This window comes from Rhinoraja longicauda, chromosome 4, assembly GCF_053455715.1.
Source record: "Rhinoraja longicauda isolate Sanriku21f chromosome 4, sRhiLon1.1, whole genome shotgun sequence".
NCBI classification, from domain to species: Eukaryota; Metazoa; Chordata; class Chondrichthyes; order Rajiformes; family Arhynchobatidae; genus Rhinoraja; species Rhinoraja longicauda.
In genome coordinates, this window is record NC_135956.1 from 69,314,028 (window position 1) to 69,331,873 (window position 17,846).

At 48.1% G+C, this 17,846-nt stretch overlaps 1 protein-coding gene across 5 annotated transcripts in view; it reads right to left on the reverse strand.

Moving 5' to 3' along the window:
* ss18 (SS18 subunit of BAF chromatin remodeling complex) overlaps positions 1–17,846 on the reverse strand; it is a 40,280-nt gene that overhangs the window by 13,691 nt on the left and 8,743 nt on the right. For 3 of the 5 annotated variants that reach the window (XM_078398002.1, XM_078398000.1, XM_078398005.1), the window contains exons 2-7: positions 16,899–16,975; positions 15,281–15,365; positions 13,907–14,060; positions 13,167–13,382; positions 8,188–8,352; positions 6,706–6,807 (exon numbers count right to left, since the gene is read on the reverse strand). In XM_078398002.1, coding sequence (XP_078254128.1) covers positions 6,706–6,807; positions 8,188–8,352; positions 13,167–13,382; positions 13,907–14,060; positions 15,281–15,365; positions 16,899–16,975 — 799 coding nt within the window. The remainder of the gene's footprint in view (positions 1–6,705; positions 6,808–8,187; positions 8,353–13,166; positions 13,383–13,906; positions 14,061–15,280; positions 15,366–16,898; positions 16,976–17,846) is intronic. The other 2 variants (XM_078398001.1, XM_078398003.1) reach the window with 2 other exon arrangements.

A 17,846-nucleotide genomic window follows, 5' to 3' on the forward strand; every position in this document is an offset into this window, starting at 1 on the left:
CCGATCTGTGGATCGAATTTGCCCCCTGCGGCCGGGGATCTGGAGCTCCAGCCCAGCCCGAGGCGGCAGATCCGCTCCCATAGCCGACTTCCGCGGCCAACTTTGCTGACCGGTATCTTGGGCCCCCGGCGGCCTAGGCGGAACATTCCGGTTCCGCTGAACTCCCCTCCGAGGAGGCCCTGAACTCTGTTGGTCCGGCAAAACGGATAATACGGCGGAACCAAGGGTGCCGGAAAATCAGTGGTGGACTTGCACACGCGACAGTAAAAAACCAACACCGACACTAACAACGTCACGGATACACTGCAATCAGCAATGTATGTATCCTCTGTATTGGCTGCGATCTAGCTGGACAGATGTTATTGGCAAGAAAGCTGGAGTAACTCAGCGGGTCAGGCAGCATCTCTTGGAGAAAAGGAATAGGCGATGTTTTGGGTCGAGACCCTTCTGCAGACCGAGTCAGGGGAAAGGGGAACGAGAGATATAGACAGTGATATAGAAATATAGAACAAATGAATTAAAGTAACAACGGCCAAGGAAAGGTGGAGCCCACAATGGTCCATTGTTGGCTGTGGCGGCCAGGACAGAAATGTCAGTGTGGGATTGGAAAGGGGAGTTAAAGTGTTCGGCAACCAGGAGATCGCGTAGGCCCAGGCAGACTGAGCAAAGGGGTTCAGCGAAATGATCGCCCAGTCTGCGCTTGGTCTCACTGGCATGTAGGAGTCCACAGGTTAGTGGCTTCCTGTTTTGTTACCGACTGCCTGTCTAATTTTAGCCGAACCATCCAGTCTGCGTCACTCCGCCAGAGTACGACGAGCTATGATTGACCCACCCCCACGAGACATTAACAATGCAGCAAACAGCCGCGACTTACATGGAGTGGGGCCAAGTGGGGGAAAGGGCAAGCGAAAGACAAGAGAGGAGACTGCCTGGTGAAAAACGAACTGCACACACACCACCGTTACACCTCAGAGAGATTCACAGCCTGGCCTTCAGTTCTGGGCACCACGTTACAGGAAAGATGTTGTCAAGCTGGAAAGGGTGCAGAGAAGATTCACGAGGATGTTGCCAGGACTCGAGGGCCCGAGCTATAGGGAGAGTTTGGGCAGGCTGGGACTCTATTCCTTGGAGCGCAGGAGGATGAGGGATGGTCTTATCGAGGTGTACAAAATCATGAGAGGGATAGATCGGATAAACACAGAGTCTCTTGCCCCAAAAAAGGGGAATCAAGAATTAGCGGGCATAGGTTTAAGGTGAGCAGGAAAGATTTAATAGGAACACAAGAGGTAACCTTTTCACAGAAAGGGTGGTGGGTGTATGGAACGAGCTGCCAGAGGAGGCAGTTACTATTGCAATTTTTAAGAAATACACGCAGGTGGGACTAGTGTAGATGCAACATGTTGGTCAGTGTGGGCAAGTTGGGCCGAAGGGCCTGTTTCCACACTGTATGACTCTAAAGCCAATGGAGGAAAGAGTACAGCAAAAACAACTTGCATTTATAATGCAGCTTTAACATAGAACAGTACAGCACAGAAACAGGCCCTTCGGCTCTTAAACGCCACTATTGTATCTGCATTTCCTTTAAAATTTGACCCCTTTCACATTAAAGCTATTCCCTCCTGTCTTTAACATTTCCACACTGAGTAAAAGGTTCTGACTGTCTGTACCATCTAGACATCACATCATTTGATCTACTTTTATCAGGTCTCTCCTCGGCCTCCAATGCTCCAGAGAAATCCATCCACGTTGGCACAACCTCTTTGGAGATAATACCCACTAGTCCAAGTAGCTCCACTGTTAAATCTCCTCAAAGTATGCCTACTTTGCAGAGTTCTCCCTTAAGTTGACTCCCAAGGCAGTTGTACAGGGCCTTGGTGAGACCGCACCTGGAGTATTGTGTGCAGTTTTGGTCTCCTAACCTGAGGAAAGACGTTCTTGCCTTAGAGGGAGTACAGAGAAGGTTCACCAGATTGATCCCTGGGATGGCGGGACTTACATATGAGGAAAGACTGGATAGACTGGGCTTGTACTCGCTGGAATTTAGAAGACTGAGGGGGGATCTTATAGAAACATATAAAATTCTTAAGGGGTTGGAGAGGCTAGATGCGGGAAGATTGTTCCCGATGTTGGGGGAGTCCAGAACCAGGGGTCACAGCTTAAGGATAAGGGGGAAGTCTTTTAGGACCGAGATGAGAAAACATTTCTTCACACAGAGAGTGGCGAGTCTGTGGAATTCTCTGCCACAGAAGGTAGTTGAGGCCAGTTCATTGGCTATATTTAAGAGGGAGTTAGATGTGGCCCTTTTTGCTAAAGGGATCAGGGGGTATGGAGAGAAGGCAGGTACAGGCTACTGAGCTGGATAATCAGCCATGATCATATTGAAGGGCTGAAGGGCCTACTCCTGCACCTATTTTCTGTGTCTAATCTACCCTCTACCCCACAAAACATTCTTCCGCACCCTCTCCAAAGCCTCCACATCCTTTCTGTAATGGGGCAACCGCAATGACACACAAGACTCCAAATGCAGCCTGTCCAAAGTCCTGCAAAGCTGTGTCGTGGCACTATGGCCGATGAAGGCCCGTGTACCATATACCATCGGAACTGCAGATGCTGGTTTACGGCGAACATAGGCACAAAGTGCTGGAGTAACTCAGCGGGTCAGGAAACATCTCTGGAGAAAATGAATAGGTGAACAGAGAAAAGGAATAAGCCAGAACACTTCTTCAGCCTCGCCGTCTATCCGACCTGAATGTCACCTATTCCTTTTCTCCAGAGATGCTGCCTAACCCGCTGCGTTACCCCAGCACTTTGTGTCTACCCCAAGTATACCGTATGCCTCCTGTACCACTCTAACTCTGTTGCCACTTTCACGGAGTTGTGGATTTCGGCCCTACGATTCCTTTCTTGAAGGCCATTTGGACCTTCAGGACTGCCCCGCCATTCAATACAATCATGGCTGATCTGCCCCACGCATCATTTCCTCTTCTGTACCAGTTCCCAAAAGCCTCAACTCCAATTGAATTGATTAACAGATACAGCATGGAAACAGACCCTTCGGCCCATTGAGTCCAGGCTGACCATCGACCACCCGTTCACACCAGCGCCAGAGACCTGGGGTGCTGTCTGTGCAGAGTTTGCACGTTCTCCCTGGGATCTTTCAGTGCTTTGGTTTCCTCCCTCGTCCCAAAGATGAGCGGGTTTGTAGGTTAATTGGCCCCAGTGTGTAGGGAGTGGACGAGAAAGTGGGATAACCTAGAACTCGTGCGAACAGGTGATCGATGGCTGGCGTGGACTCAGTCAGGATCAAACCCAGTTCTCCCAAGAAGAGAGAGCATTTAACACCAGAAAAGGCAGCTGCCTGCCTATCAAGCCCCTCTCACCTATCACCGGTGTAGGAAGGAACTGTAGATGCTGGTTTACACCAAAGATAGACACAAAATGCTGGAGTAACTCAACGGGTCAGGCAACGTCACTAGAGAAGGAATGGGTGATGCTTCGGGTCAGGACCCTTCTTCTGACCCATCCGTTCCACCCATCACTTGCCAGGCTTTATCCCGGCTCTACTTCCTTTCCAGCTATCTTCTCCTTCCTCCCAACCCACAACGATCAGTCTGAAGGAGTCTCGACCCGCTGAGTGTTTTGGCAAACCAGCATCTGCAGTTCTTTTTGTCTCTAATTGGAAAATGTGTTTTTTCTAATCGTTCCCAGTTGATTTTTTCTTTCGCTTATTCGTGGGGGTCTTATGAAGACAAGGAGGTCTAATGGGGTCTTCTTAGAGATGAGATGAGGAGGAATTTCTTTAGCTAAAGGGTGGCAACTGTGGAGGCCATCAATGAAGGAGATTTACAGATTCTTGACCAGTACTGGTGTCAGGGGGTTACAAGAAGAGGGCAGAAGCATGGGGTTGAGAGGGAAAAGTAGATCAGCCATGAGTGAATGGCGGAGTAGATTTGATGGGCAGAATGGCCTAATTCTTCTCATAGAACTTATGGACATGTGAATGAGGGGGAAAGGAAGTGATGTTAAGACCATGGGACTTGTTACAATGAAAGCCCATGAGGTTATCAGAGTGTGGATTCCCAAGTGATAGACACGTCACCCTTCCAGACAACTCAGGAAGACCCCATCTAGCCCAATAATTGCCTTCATTGGTCAAGGCCTGGAGTACAAGAGTCAGGAACTCATGATGCAGCTTTATAGGACTTTGGTGAGGCTGCTTTTGGAGCATTGCGTGCACTTTTGATCGCCCCATTGCAGGAAGGATGTGGAGGTTTTGGAGAGAGTGCAGAAGAGATTTACCAGAATGAAGCCAAGATTAGAGGGTATTAGCTACAGAGAGGTTGATCCGACTTGGAAGAGACCAGATAGAAGCATGTATAATTATGAGAGTCATTACAAGAAGGATGTGGAGAAGGCACAGAAGTCGTTTAACAAGAATTCTTCAGAACCATGAACTGCAGATGCTGGTTTATACCAAAGATAGACACAAGGTGCCCTATTAACTCAGCGGGTCAGGCAGTGTCTCTGGATAAAAAGGATGGGTGCTTTCGTGTCAGGAACCTTCTTTAGACTGAATTCTGACTGGATTAGAGGGGATCAGCAATAAGGAGGCGGAGGACAAATTTGGATTGTTTTCTCTGGATTGCCAGAGATTGAGTAGAGACCTGATAGAAGCATGTAAAATACAGACGAGCCATTGATAAGGGAAACATTCAGAACCTTGTTCCCAGAATGGAAAATTTAAATACTAGAGGGCATAGCTTCAAAATGAGAGGCGCAAAGTTTAAAGGAGATGTGAGGGGCAAGTTTTGTTTTTTTATGCACAGGGGGCGGTGAATGCCTGGAATGCCCTGCCAGGGGTGGTGGTTGAAGCAGGTACAATAGTGGGGTTTAAGAGACTTTTGAACAGGCACATGGAATGAAGGGATATGGATTATGTGCAGGTAGGTAAGAGTTGGTCTTGGTATCATGTTCAACACAGACACAGTGGGCTGAAGGGCCTGTTCCATGTTAAATTTTAGTTTAGTTTAGAGGTAAAGCCAGGAAACAGGGCCGACGGCCCACTGATCAGCAATACCCGCACACTAACACTATCCTAAACACCAGGGACAATTTTTACAAGCCAATTAAACTACAAAAATGTACATCTTTGGCGTGGTGGAGAAAACCGGAGCACCCGGAGAAAACCCACGCAGTCGCGGGGAGAACATACAAAGTCCGTACAGGATTGAACCCGGGTCTCTAGCGCTAAGGCAGCAACTTTACCCGCTGCACCACTGTGCCACCCTATGTCTATGTCTGGGATGTGCTGCCAGGGGTGGTGGTGGAGGCAGATACGATAGTGGTGTTTGAGAGGCCTTTAGGTGGGCATATGGATATGCAGGGAATAAAGGGACATGGATGATGTGCAGGCAGAGAAGATTAGTTTAACCTGAGCGTATCATATTCGGTACAGACATTGTGGGCCGAATGGCCCGTTTATGCGCTGTACTGTTTGTTCTATGTTCTATGAAATGGAGCATTTAAACAGTGGCAAAGACAGGCCACCTCATTCCAGGCAAATTGAAAATACTGAAGTTTCTGTTCCACGTTCTCCCCTCGCCAAGAACTTTGTTCCTATCCTAGACAGATTTAATCAGCCTCATGCACTGCCTTGAGGACATAAAATGTTGGATGGCACAGAACTTCCTTCAACTAAATGAGAGCAAGTCTGAGGTCATCCTATTCGCCCCCCCCCCCCCCCCCCAACTCCATCAAAACGATAACAGGCAGCCTTGGAAGCCTATCCTCCCTAGTCAAACCGCATGTCAAAAACCTTGGCGTGATATTTGACTCTGCATTAAAGTTTGACAAGCAAGTCAACGCTGTGGTAAAAGCCAGCTTCTTCCAGCTTCGTACCATAACTAAATTCAAACCATTCCTCCAATTTGACGACATTGAAAAAAATCATTCACGCATTCATTTCCTCCCGCCTAGACTACTGCAACTTCCTATACACGGGGATCAGCCAATCATCCCTGTCCCGCCTGCAATTGGTCCAAAACGCAAGACTCCTGACGGGTACCCGTAAAAGGGACCACATTATCCCGATTCTGGCCTCTCTCCACTGGCTCCCAGTACAGTAAAGAATCAACTTCAAGCTCCTCCTATTCACATACAAAGCCCTAAATGGACATTCCCCCCCCCCTACATCAAAAATCTACTAACCCACCACACTATCTCCAGGTCCCGCAGGTCGGCCGATTTGGGGCTACTCACTATCCCGCGGTCTAGGCTTAAGCTCAGGGGTGACCGCGCTTTTGCGGTTGCAGCTCCTAGACTGTAGAACAGCATCCCTCTCCCCATCAGAACTGCCCCCTCCATCGACTCCTTCAAGTCCAGGCTCAAAACCTATTTCTACTCCCTAGCATTTGAGGCCCTCTGAGGGGGCGCTGTGAACTGTTTATGTGTCTGTTGTTATGTTTGTGTGCTATTGTATGTTCGTTCTTAGTACCTAAACTGATGTAGAGCACTTTGGTCAACTTTGGTCAACGTGGGTAGTTTTTAAATGTGCTATACAAATAAAATTGACTTGGCTTGACTAGACAGCGACCCAAAATCGAAAAGCGAGTTGTGGCCTGCGGTCAGACCAAAAACAGTGGGTTGATGTATGCAACAGAATGGAGCAACGAAAAACAAAAACAAAAATTGATAGGCATGTATTACCATCGGGATAATACTGCTGGTTCATGCTTTCTGGAGCACCCTGCCCATGATTGAACTGATCATTGTAGTACTCCTCCTGACCTGAAAACAGTTGAAGAGCACCTAAAAAAAGTAACAGTCTCACGTTAAGTGCAGCCTTTGCTGTTCGTAATTTATATACAAGATCAATATATTCATACATTACACACGCACGCACACACAGAGATGCAACTATACCATTACACGTTCAATGTGTACACACATACCTAGTTCAAAATAAGGGAATCATTTCAGCAGTTCACAGAATAACGTTATATTTGTTTCCTGAATAGTTTAGAGGGAGATGTTCGATTGAAATACTGCTCAAAGTCATGTTTCCATAACTGCTAATTAACACGATTCATGAATATAACACGATTAATGAATTGGGGACGCTATCCCCTACTATTAAAACGCTATTTGGTTTAACGCAATTTCATTCAGAACTTAAAAGTCACTTTGGAAATTAACAAATGGGGATAAAAAAAAGCCGTCAGGAAATAAAATGTTTCCATGTAACTTCCCCGCAGTAATCAGACCCCATTGTTCACAGCACCCCTCAGGTTCCTTCCCCTCACCTTAAATCACTTAGAGAAACAAAGGAACTGCAGGTGCTGGTTTACCCAAAAAAAAGATACAGAGTGCAGGAGTAACTCAGGCAGCATCTCTGGAAAATGTGGATAGGCGATGTTTTGGGTCGGGACCCTTCTTCAGACTGTGCCCGAAAAGGAACCCGATCTGAAACACCACTCATCCGTACTCTCCAGAGATGCTGCCTGATCCGCTGAGTTACTCCAACACTGCGTCTTTTCTTCCTCCAAGCAATTAACACTGAAATTCATAAGCAGAAGGCACGGTGATAACATGTTAAAATGTACCTTTGGACTTTAGAGGTACAGTCCATTCGGCCCACCGTCCACACCGACCAGCAATCACCCCATACACTAGTTCTATCCTACACACCAGGGACAGTTTACAGAAGCCAATTAACCTACAAACCTGCCCATCTTTGGAATGTGTGAAGAAACCAGAGCACCAGGAGAAAGCCCACGCGGTCACATATTCCAATGGTGCAGGGAAGAGGCTGTTGCTGATTCTGGTGGTACCCGCTTTCAAGCTGTTATATCCTTTGCCCGACGGTGGAGGGGAGAGGAGGGAATGACCGGAGTGTGTGTGGTCCAGTGATCACCTCATACACTAGCACTATCCTACACACTGGGGACAATTTACAATTTTATCGAAGCCAATTAACCTACAAACATGTACGACTTTGGCGTGGGAAGAAACCGGAGCACCTGGAGAAAACCCAGGCCACCCCAGGGAGAACAAACAAACTCCGTGCATATAGCAACCGTAATCAGGATCGAACCCAGGTGTCTGACGCTGTGAGGCAGCAACTGTACCGTGCCGCATAGTACGTGTGTACACAGTGACTATACCTGGGACATGTTGCCATAGACTCACCTTGCTGAGCCGGTCTGTAGGGGGTTATCTGTCTTTGCCCCAACATGTGGTTAGCCTGGTTTACTGGGCTCATCATGGTCATTGGTGGCTGGTTGGGATAATGTTGAGCTCCTCCCTGGGGCATATTGAACTGTGAGACAGATGGTTGTTGGTGCATCATTGGACCTGAAAGATAGTGCGGTGGTAGTCTTAGAGTCACACAGCGTGGAAACAGCCCAGCTTGCCCAACGTCCCTTCTACACTAGTCCCACATGCCTCTGTTTGACCCATACCCCTGTCCTATCCATGTACCTGAGTAAATGTTTCGTAAACGCTGCGATAATCCCTACCTCAACTACCTCCTCTGGCAACTTGTTCTATACACCCACCACCCTGTGTGAAAACGTTACCCCTCAGATTCCTATAAATTCTTTCCCCCTTCAGTGTAAACCTACGGCCTCTGGCTCTTGATTACCCTACTCTGGGCAAGAGACTCTGTGCAACTCCGCGATCTATTCCTTGCATGATTTTATACAGATCACCCCTCATCCTCATGTGCTCCATGGAATAGAGTTCCAGCTTGCTCAAGCCCTTGAGTCCTGGCAACATCCGTGTAAATTTTCTCTGCACCTTTTCCAACTAGACAATGTAGTTCAGTTTAGTTTATTGTCACGTGTACCGAGGTACAGTGAAAGGCTTTTTTGCTGCGTGCTATCCAGTCGGCGGAAAGACTATACATGATTACAATCGAGCCGTCCACAGTGTACAGATACAGGATAAAGGGAATAACATTTAGTGCAAGATAAAATCCAGTAAAGTCCGATTAAAGATAGTCCGAGGGTCTCCAATGAGGTAGGTGGTAGGTCAGGACCGCTCACCAGTTGGTGATAGGATGATTCAGTTGCTTGATGACAGCTGGCAATAAGCTGTCTCATCACCTACCAATCTTTTCAGAGATGCTGCCCGACCCACTGAGTTACTCCAGCACTGTGTGTTACTTAGTTTGACATCTTCATCCTGTGCCCCTGGAAACCGGTTGTTGTGGAACCAGTTTTGTGACTTCCCACAGGCAAGATCCTAAATTCGTGGAAAAGACAAAAAGCGCTGGAGTAACTGTGTGCGTCAGACAACACCTCTGGAGAGCACGGATAGGCGGTTTTGGGTCAGGATCCTTTTTCAGACCGATTTCTGAATTTTTACCTTCGTATAGTTTCTCATCTCCCCATCTCCCTTTTATCCCATCCCTTTTTTCCCTTCTCACATTCCCTTCCACCCATGTCCCTCTCTCCGGCTTTACATTTCACGCCTCCTCCTCTCTCCTTATCTGACACCCTTTAGTCACATGTACAGAGGTGCATTGTACACCATTTTTGTTGTGTTGCTATCCAGTCAGTGGAAAGATTATGCATGATTACAAAAGATAGGCACAAAGTGCTGGAGTAACTCAGCGAGTCAGGCAGCATCTCTGTGGAAAAAGGACGTTTCGAGATGGATAACCTTCTGCAATCCGAAGAACGCCTGAAGAAGGGTTCCGGCTCGAAACTTCAGCCAGAGATGATGCCTGACCTGCTGATTTACTCCAGCACTTTGTGTCTATCTTCAGTATGAACCAGCATCTGCAGTTCCTTCCTCTGTATGATCACAATCGAGCCATCCACAGTGTATAGATACAGGATAAAGGGAATAGGTTTTAGTGCAAGATAAAGTCCAGTAAAGTCTGATTAAAGATAGTTTGAAGGTTTCCATCGAGGGGACCATTTAGTTTCTCCAACAGTCCATGTGTTTCACAGCACACCAAAAGACCATTCAGCCCAACCCGCCCATGCCAACATTTATGCTCCACAGCATTCCTCTGATCTAATGGCATTAAATTAAATTCTCCAATTTCAAGCAATACCTCCCTTCTCCTCTTTTCCCTGCCTTCCCCAAGCTGGTGCCTACATACTTCTCCCACCACCCACCCATCTCCCATCCCCAAATCCCCATCTCACTTTTATCCAGGGGAGAGGATACAGAAATCAGAGGTGCAAAGGGACTTGGGAGTGCTGTTGTAGGATTCCCACAAAGTTAATCGGCAAGTCGAATCGGTAATAAAGAAAGCATTTATTGCAAGAGGGCTTGTATACAAAAACAGAAGTAATGCCGAGGCTCTATGAGGCGCTGGTTGGGCCGCATAAGGTTGTGGAGGCCAAGTCAGTGGATATCTGTCAGAGATAGACAGATTCTTGGTTGTTACAGATGTCAGAGGTTATGGGGAGAAGGCAGGAGAATGGGGTTAGGAGGGAGAGATAGATCTACTATGATTTAATCGCAGAGTAGGCTTGATGGGCTGAATGGCCCAATTCTACTCCTATCACTTATGACCTGATGACCTCATCCATCTTTCCCTTCTCACATCCCCTTCCACCCACATCTCTCCCTGTGGCTTTACATTTCGCTCCTCCTCTTCCCTCCTTATCCAAAACCCTCTTGTCTAGTTTTCACCTGCAGTCTGTGTCACTTACTCCACCCAATCACCCCTCCCCTCCTATGCTGTATCCGCCTATCACTTGCTCGGGTTTGTCCTACCCCCAACTGTCTTCTCTAGCTCTCCTCCACTCCCCCCTCCCCCCCAACTCCATTTATGTCCCCTGCGTTTGATGTTAACAAAATGTTGGAGTAACTCAGCGGGTCAGGAAGCATCTCTGGGGAGCACGGATGACATTCTTCAGACTGAAGAAGGGTCTGAATCTGAAACGTCACCTATCCATGTTCTCCAGAGATGCTGCCTGACCCGCTGAGTTTAGTTTAGTTTTGAGATACAGTATTGAAACAGGCTCTTCGGCCCAGAGTCCACACAGACCAATGATCACCTGTACACTGGTTCTATCCAACACACAGGGACAATTTATCAAAGCCAATTAATGCAACAAAAAAAAAATCTATGTATTTGGAGTTGGGGAGGAAACCAGAGCACCCAGAGAAATCCCACGTGGTCACGGGGAGAATCTAGAAACTCCCTACAGACAGCACCCGAGTCAGGATTGAACCTGGGTCTCTCGCGCTGTGAGGCAGCAACTCTCCCACTGTGCCGCCTGATCATCACTGGGACAGCGTTCCAGTTCTCTGTGTGGTTGCAAAGAGTCGAAAGAAAGAACTGCAGATACTGAGCTACGAAAAATGTCTGAAGAAAGATCCTGACCCGAAACATCACCGATCCACGTTCACCAGAGATGCTGCCTGACCCGCTGAGTCACCCCAGCACTTTGTGTCCTTTTTATTGGGTTGTTCAACAGAGCTTTATTTGTCATTCGGTACCAAGGTATCGAACGAAACTACATAGCAGTCATACAAAAAAGAACACAAGACACATAACCCCAACACAAACGTCCATCACAGTGACTCCAAACACCCCCTCACTGTGATGGAGGCAACAAAACTTCCACTCTCTTCCCCACGCCCACGGACAGACAGCTCGTCCCCGACCGACCCGCACAGTCCCCGCAAGGGGGTGGAAGTCCCCCCGGCCGAGCCGCACCGGGCGCTGAAACGTCTCGCGGCCGAGCCGGGCGATGGAAGGCCCCGCGACCGAGCCTTGCGCAGCTAAGTCCCGCGGCCGAGCCGCACCGGGCGATGTTAAGTCCCGTGGCCGAGCCGCACCAGCGATGAAAAGTCCCGCGGCCGATCCCGTGGATCAAGTTGAATTGACAGTAGGAGCTAGCCTATCACTCATTTTAGGAGTAGAACACAAAGTAACAACAGGTCAGGCAGCATTTCTGGAGAACATGGAGAGATCATGTTTTGAGTCAGGACCTTTCCTTAAACTATTTATAGTAGGGAGAAGGCAGGAGAGGAGATGTGGGTGGGCCAAAGCCTGCCAGACGAGTGAAAGAGGAGGTTTCACTACCCCTTCTGTCTCCTCCACCACTACAATCAGTCTGAAGGGTCCAAATCCGAAACTTTGCTTATCCACGTTTTCCAGAGATGCTGCCTGACCAGCTGGCACTTTGTCAACGTTCAAATCGATTCCCATTTCAGTGTCTCCTCTTACTTTATGGGACACTCTGAATTGTTAGCCAACAATTGACCTGCGATTCCTTGTTTCTGCATTGTTTTAGCTCAGTTCAGTTTTTAGTTTATTGCGTGCTATCCAGTTAGCGGAAAGACTATGTAAGATTACAATCGACCCATCCCCACTTTATAGATACGGGATAAGGGGAATAACATTTAGTGCAAGATAATGTCCAGCAAAGTCTGATCAATGATCGTCTGAGGGTCTCCAATGAGGTAGATTGGCGGTCAAGACCACTCTCTAGTTGTTGGTCAGTTGGTTCAGTTGCCCGGTAACAGCTGGAGGAACCTGTTCCGAAGCTGGGGGCCCTGGTGAGACCGCACCTGGAGTACTGTGTGCAGTTTTTTCGTCTCCAAATTTGAGGAAGGATATTCTAGCCATTGAGGGCGTGCAGCGTAGGTTTACTAGGTTAATTCCCAGAATGGCGGGACTATCATATGTTGAAAGACTGGAGCGACTAGGCTTGTATACACTGGAATTTAGAAGGACGAGAGGAGATCTTATCGAAATGTATAAGATTATTAAGGTGTTGGACCCGTTAGAGGCAGGAAACATGTTCCCAATGTTGGGGGAGTCCAGAACAAGAGGCCACAGTTTAAGAATAAGGGGTAGGCCATTTAGAACTGAGATGAGGAAAAACTTTTTCAGTCAGAGAGTTGTGAATCTGTGGAATTCTCTGCCTCAGAAGGCAGTGGAGGCCAATTCTCTGAATGCATTCAAGAGAGAGCTAGATAGAGCTCTTTAGGATAGCGGAGTCAGAGGTATGGGGAGAAGGCAGGAACGGGGTACTGATTGAGAATGATCAGCCATGATCACATTGAATGGCGGTGCTGGCTCGAAGGGCCGAATGGCCTCCTCCTGCACCTATTGTCTATTGGTACGAGCTTTCACACTTCTATACCTTTCGCCCGACGGGAGAGGGGAGGGGAGGGGAGGAGGTTTGACGTACCTTGGCTTGGCTGCATGTTGATGTTGGGTCGGGGTCCGTAACTCCCCATCGACTGCCCCTGGCTGACGTTTACCTGGCTCTGCACTGGCATCGCTTGCAACGAAGGCACAGAGTGGCTGTAGGCGCCCATCGAGCTGTGGCTACTGGCCTGCATGCTGACCGAGGAGTTGGCCAGACCAGCCTGGCCGGGACCTTGCACTGGCATGTAGTTCGATCCTGCCGGGGTTCGCAAAACAAAATACAATTACCAACGTTGGATGTGGAGGGGATGTTTGCACCAGTGGGAGAGCCGAGGACCAGAGGGCACAGCTTCAGAATAAAAGGACGCACCCTTAGAAAGGATACGAGAAAGAATTTATTTCGTCAGAGGGCGGTGAATCTGTGAAATTAATTACCACAGATGGCTGTGGAGGCCAAGTCATGGATATTTTGAGGGGAGGGGAGGGGGGGGGCGGGGGAATTTTAATAGGAAATTGTGGGGCAACCTTTATTTTTACACAAAAGGGCAATGGGTGTATGGAATGAGCTGCCGGAGGAGTCTAATTTATTGTCACGTATACCGAGATACAGATAGTTGAGGCAGATACTATCACAATGTTTAATAAATATATAGAAGGTACATGGATAGGACAGGATTAGAGGGATATGGGCCAAATGTAGGCAGGTGGGACTAGTGTAGGTCAGTGTGGGCAAGTTAGGCCGAAGGGCCAATTCCCACGCTGTGTGACTCCATGACTCACCTGGCATCTGGCCGTTCATCTGGTTCTGCATGTGAGGGACTGGTGCACCCCCTCCAACCATGCCATCTGCTGCCATGCTGTGCCCGTGAGCAAGCTGGGTCATTCCACTCTGGTTCATAGACCCGGACCCCATTGTCATGGACTGTGTTGGAGGCTGTAAGGGAAAGGACAGACAACATCAACAGCTAAGCTCAACGTCACCCCAATACCTCCCCCCCCCCCCCCCCCCCCCAATTTACAAACATAAAACTCCACTGTTACTATTCCAACCTCTTGGAATTTAGTTAGTTCAGTTTATTCCCACGTGTTACAAGTTTAGTTTAGTTTACTGTCTAGTTTAGGTACAGTGAAAAGTTTTCTGTTGCGTGCTATCCAGTCAGTGGAAAGACTATACATGGTTCCAATCGAGCCGCCCACAGCGTGCGGCTACAGGATAAAGGGAATAACGTGAATGTTAAGAAGAGTGTCGTTAAAGCAAGAAATGTTGCCCTCGGAGTAGAGATTTAAGAGAGAGGAGCCATTGCAATGCGTGATTGCAGACCCACTTCGGTGACTCGCACACAGAGAGTTGCCTGGCCCGGGCTCCATCTTGGAATCCAGTACTGCTCCAGTAGACCGAGCACACGGGCAGACCGGACTTTGCACATAGCGCCAAAACATTAGTAAGTGTGCCAGGGGTTATGGGGAGAAGGCAGGAGAATGGGGTTGAGAGGGAAAGATAGATCAGCCATGATTGAATCCGTCTCCAGTTTAAATTCAATTTGGAATATTTTGGAGGACCAAGAACCAAGGAGTAGACTCGATGGTCCGAATGGACTAATTCTGCACTTATAACTCATGACTATGTATAAATATGCAAAAGAATTTCACTGTGCAGTTGCACGTGTGACAAATAAAGAGCCATTGAACGTACAGATAATGGAACCAACCTCCCTTCCATTGACTCCATCTTTATAAATGGCGCTAAAACATGGTGCCCCTTGCATGCAGGATCAGTGACCTATTTCTGTACACTTGTTTATTGTGGATGTGCTTGCGTAGAGAGAGCTAGATAGAGCTCTTAAGGATAGCAGAGTCGTGGGGTATGGGGAGAAGGCAGGAACGGGGTACTGATCGCGATTGATCAGCCATGATCACATTGAATGGCTGTGCTGGCACGAAGGGTCGAATGGCCTACTCCTGCACCTATTGTCCATTGTATGGCAGTACTGTACTGGGCTGTTTGTAAGAAAGGAATTTTAACTCTGCGTTTGCACTTCGCACATGTGAGCACCGCAATAAAGCACCATTGACTTGCGGCAGTGCCCGAGTGTGGTCTCCAGGTCCCAGCATCTCCTCCAGGGACTGGCTTTATTGAGCAGGGACACTACTTACAGCTGGCAACAGCGACTGCATGTTCTGATTGGAATCTGCTATGGTTGCTAAGTAGACCAGGTTTCTATGAAGCATCTGCTGGTATCTAGGAGTGAACACAAAACGTTATTGAGTTAGGGGTTAAAGCATGGAAACAGGCACTCTGGTCCACCGAGTCCCCACCACCCACCCGTCTGCACCAGTTGTATGTTCTCCCAACTTTCTCACCCACTCCCACCACACCAAAGGGCTTATTTACAGAAGCAAATTAACCTACAAACCCACATAGAAAATAGGTGCAGGAGTAGGCCATTCGGCCCTTCGAGCCTGCACCGCCATTCAATATGATCATGGCTGATCATCCAGCTCAGTAACCTGTACCTGCCTTCTCTCCATACCCCCTGATCCCTTTAGCCACAAGGGCCACATCTAACTCCCTCTTAAATATAGCCAATGAACTGGCCTCAACTACCTTCTGTGGCAGAGAATTCCACAGACTCACCACTCTGTGTGAAGAAATGTTTTCTCATCTCGGTCATAAAAGACTTCCCCCTTATCCTTAAGTTGTGACCCCTTGTTCTGGACTTCCCCAACATCGGGAACAATCTTCCCGAATTTTATATGTTTCAATAAGATCCCCCCTCAGTCTTCTAAATTCCAGCGAGTATAAGCCTAGTCTATCCAGTCTTTCTTCATATGAAAGTCCTGCCATCCCAGGGATCAATCGTGTCTTTGGGATGTGGGAAGAAACCAGAGGAAACCCAGGTGGTCACAGGGAGAATGTGCAAACTCCACCCAGACAGCCCTCAGTCTGGATTGAACCCGGGTCTCAGGCGCTGGAAGGCAGCAACTCTACCCACTGCGCCACCGTGTGGACTTGTTCACATGCTCTGCACTTTCTCCAGAACTTCCTGATCATCTGTTGAAGGAACTGCAGACTCTAGTTTACAAAATAAACACTAGAAGTAGTGTGTGGAACCAAAGAACTGCAGATGCTGGTTTATAGCATAGACACAAAGTGCTGGAGTAACTCAGAGGGTCTGGCAGCATCTCTGGAGAACATTGATAGGCAGTGTTTCAGCTTATAACCCAGCAGTTATATTAATTTCTCCAATTTCAAGTAACCCTTGCAATCCCTCTCTCTCTGCCTCTCCCCCACCCTAGTCATTCTGCTAGCTTCACTGTTCATATCCCTTTTGTGATCACCTCCTCCACAGCCAACAACGGACCATTGTGGGCTCCACTGTTCCCCAGTGCCAGCTCTGGCTAGTTCAGTACCTTTTCATACCTTAGTTTCCCTCTCCCCTGACTCTCAGTCTGAAGAAGGGTTTCAACCTATCCCTTTTCTCCAGATTGCCACCTGATCCGCTGAGTTACTCCAGCACTTTGTGTCTATCTTTGGTGTCACCCAGCGTCTTTAGTTCCTTCCTACACATCTAGTTTCAGGTCAGGACTCTTCTTCAGACTTGACATTTTGGATCAGGACCTTTCTGATTCATCAGAGTCTGAAGAAGTGTGTGGGTGCTCCAGTTTCCTCCCACACCCCAAAGCAAAGGTTTGGAGTTAATTGGATGTATCTCTCTTTCCGTTATTTCTTGGTGCACATGACAATAATAAACCAATATCAATACCAACTTACTGCGAACATTCAGCAGATTTCCCTTTGCTCTGGTAGTCCATGATACACTGGATCAGCTGATTGTTTTCATCCAGTAACTAACAAAAGAGAGAAGGGAGATTGGTGCATTTGAGTACAATAGTGCATACAGCGTGGAAACAGGCCCACCTTGCCCACACCGACCGACCAACATGCCCCATCTACACTAGTCCCACCGACCTGCATTTGGCCCATATCCCTCTAAACCTGTCCTATCCACGTACCTGTCCAAATGCTTCTTAAATGTTGCGGTAGTCCCCGCCTCAACTACCCCCTCCGACAACTCGTTCCATACACCCACCACCCTTTGTTGTCCCTCAGGTTCCTACTAAATCCCCCCCCCCCCTTAAACCGATATCCTCGGGTTCAAGATTCCCCTACTCTGGGCAAGAGTACCGTGTGTCCACCCGATCTATTGCTCTCATGATTTTGCACATGTACACTGATTTTATATCGAGACTAAATGCAGGCAGATAACACTCAACGTCATCATATCTCAATGGATGACAGATATGGGTCTAAGGCGGGCAGGTGGGATAAGCAGAGCTGGGGCATCTCGGGCGGCATGGGCAAGTTGGGCCGAAGGGGGCTGTTACCATGCTGAATGAGTCTATGACTCTGTGACCCAATGGTGATGAGGTTGTGCCTTCAAAACAGCGGGTACACACAGCCGTTAACAAACTAAGCTCTCGTCACCCACCCAGCATTGCCACCTCCCAATACATCGCGCACAACACACAAAATGCTGGACTAACTCAGCGGGGACAGGCAGCATATTAATTATTTTTTTCATATTTCAGATACAGCGCAGAAACAGGCCTTTTCGGCCCACCAAGTCCGCACCGCCCAGCGATCCCCGCACATTAACACTATCCTACACACACTAGGGACAATTTTTTTTTAATTTTTTACATTTACCCAGTCAATTAA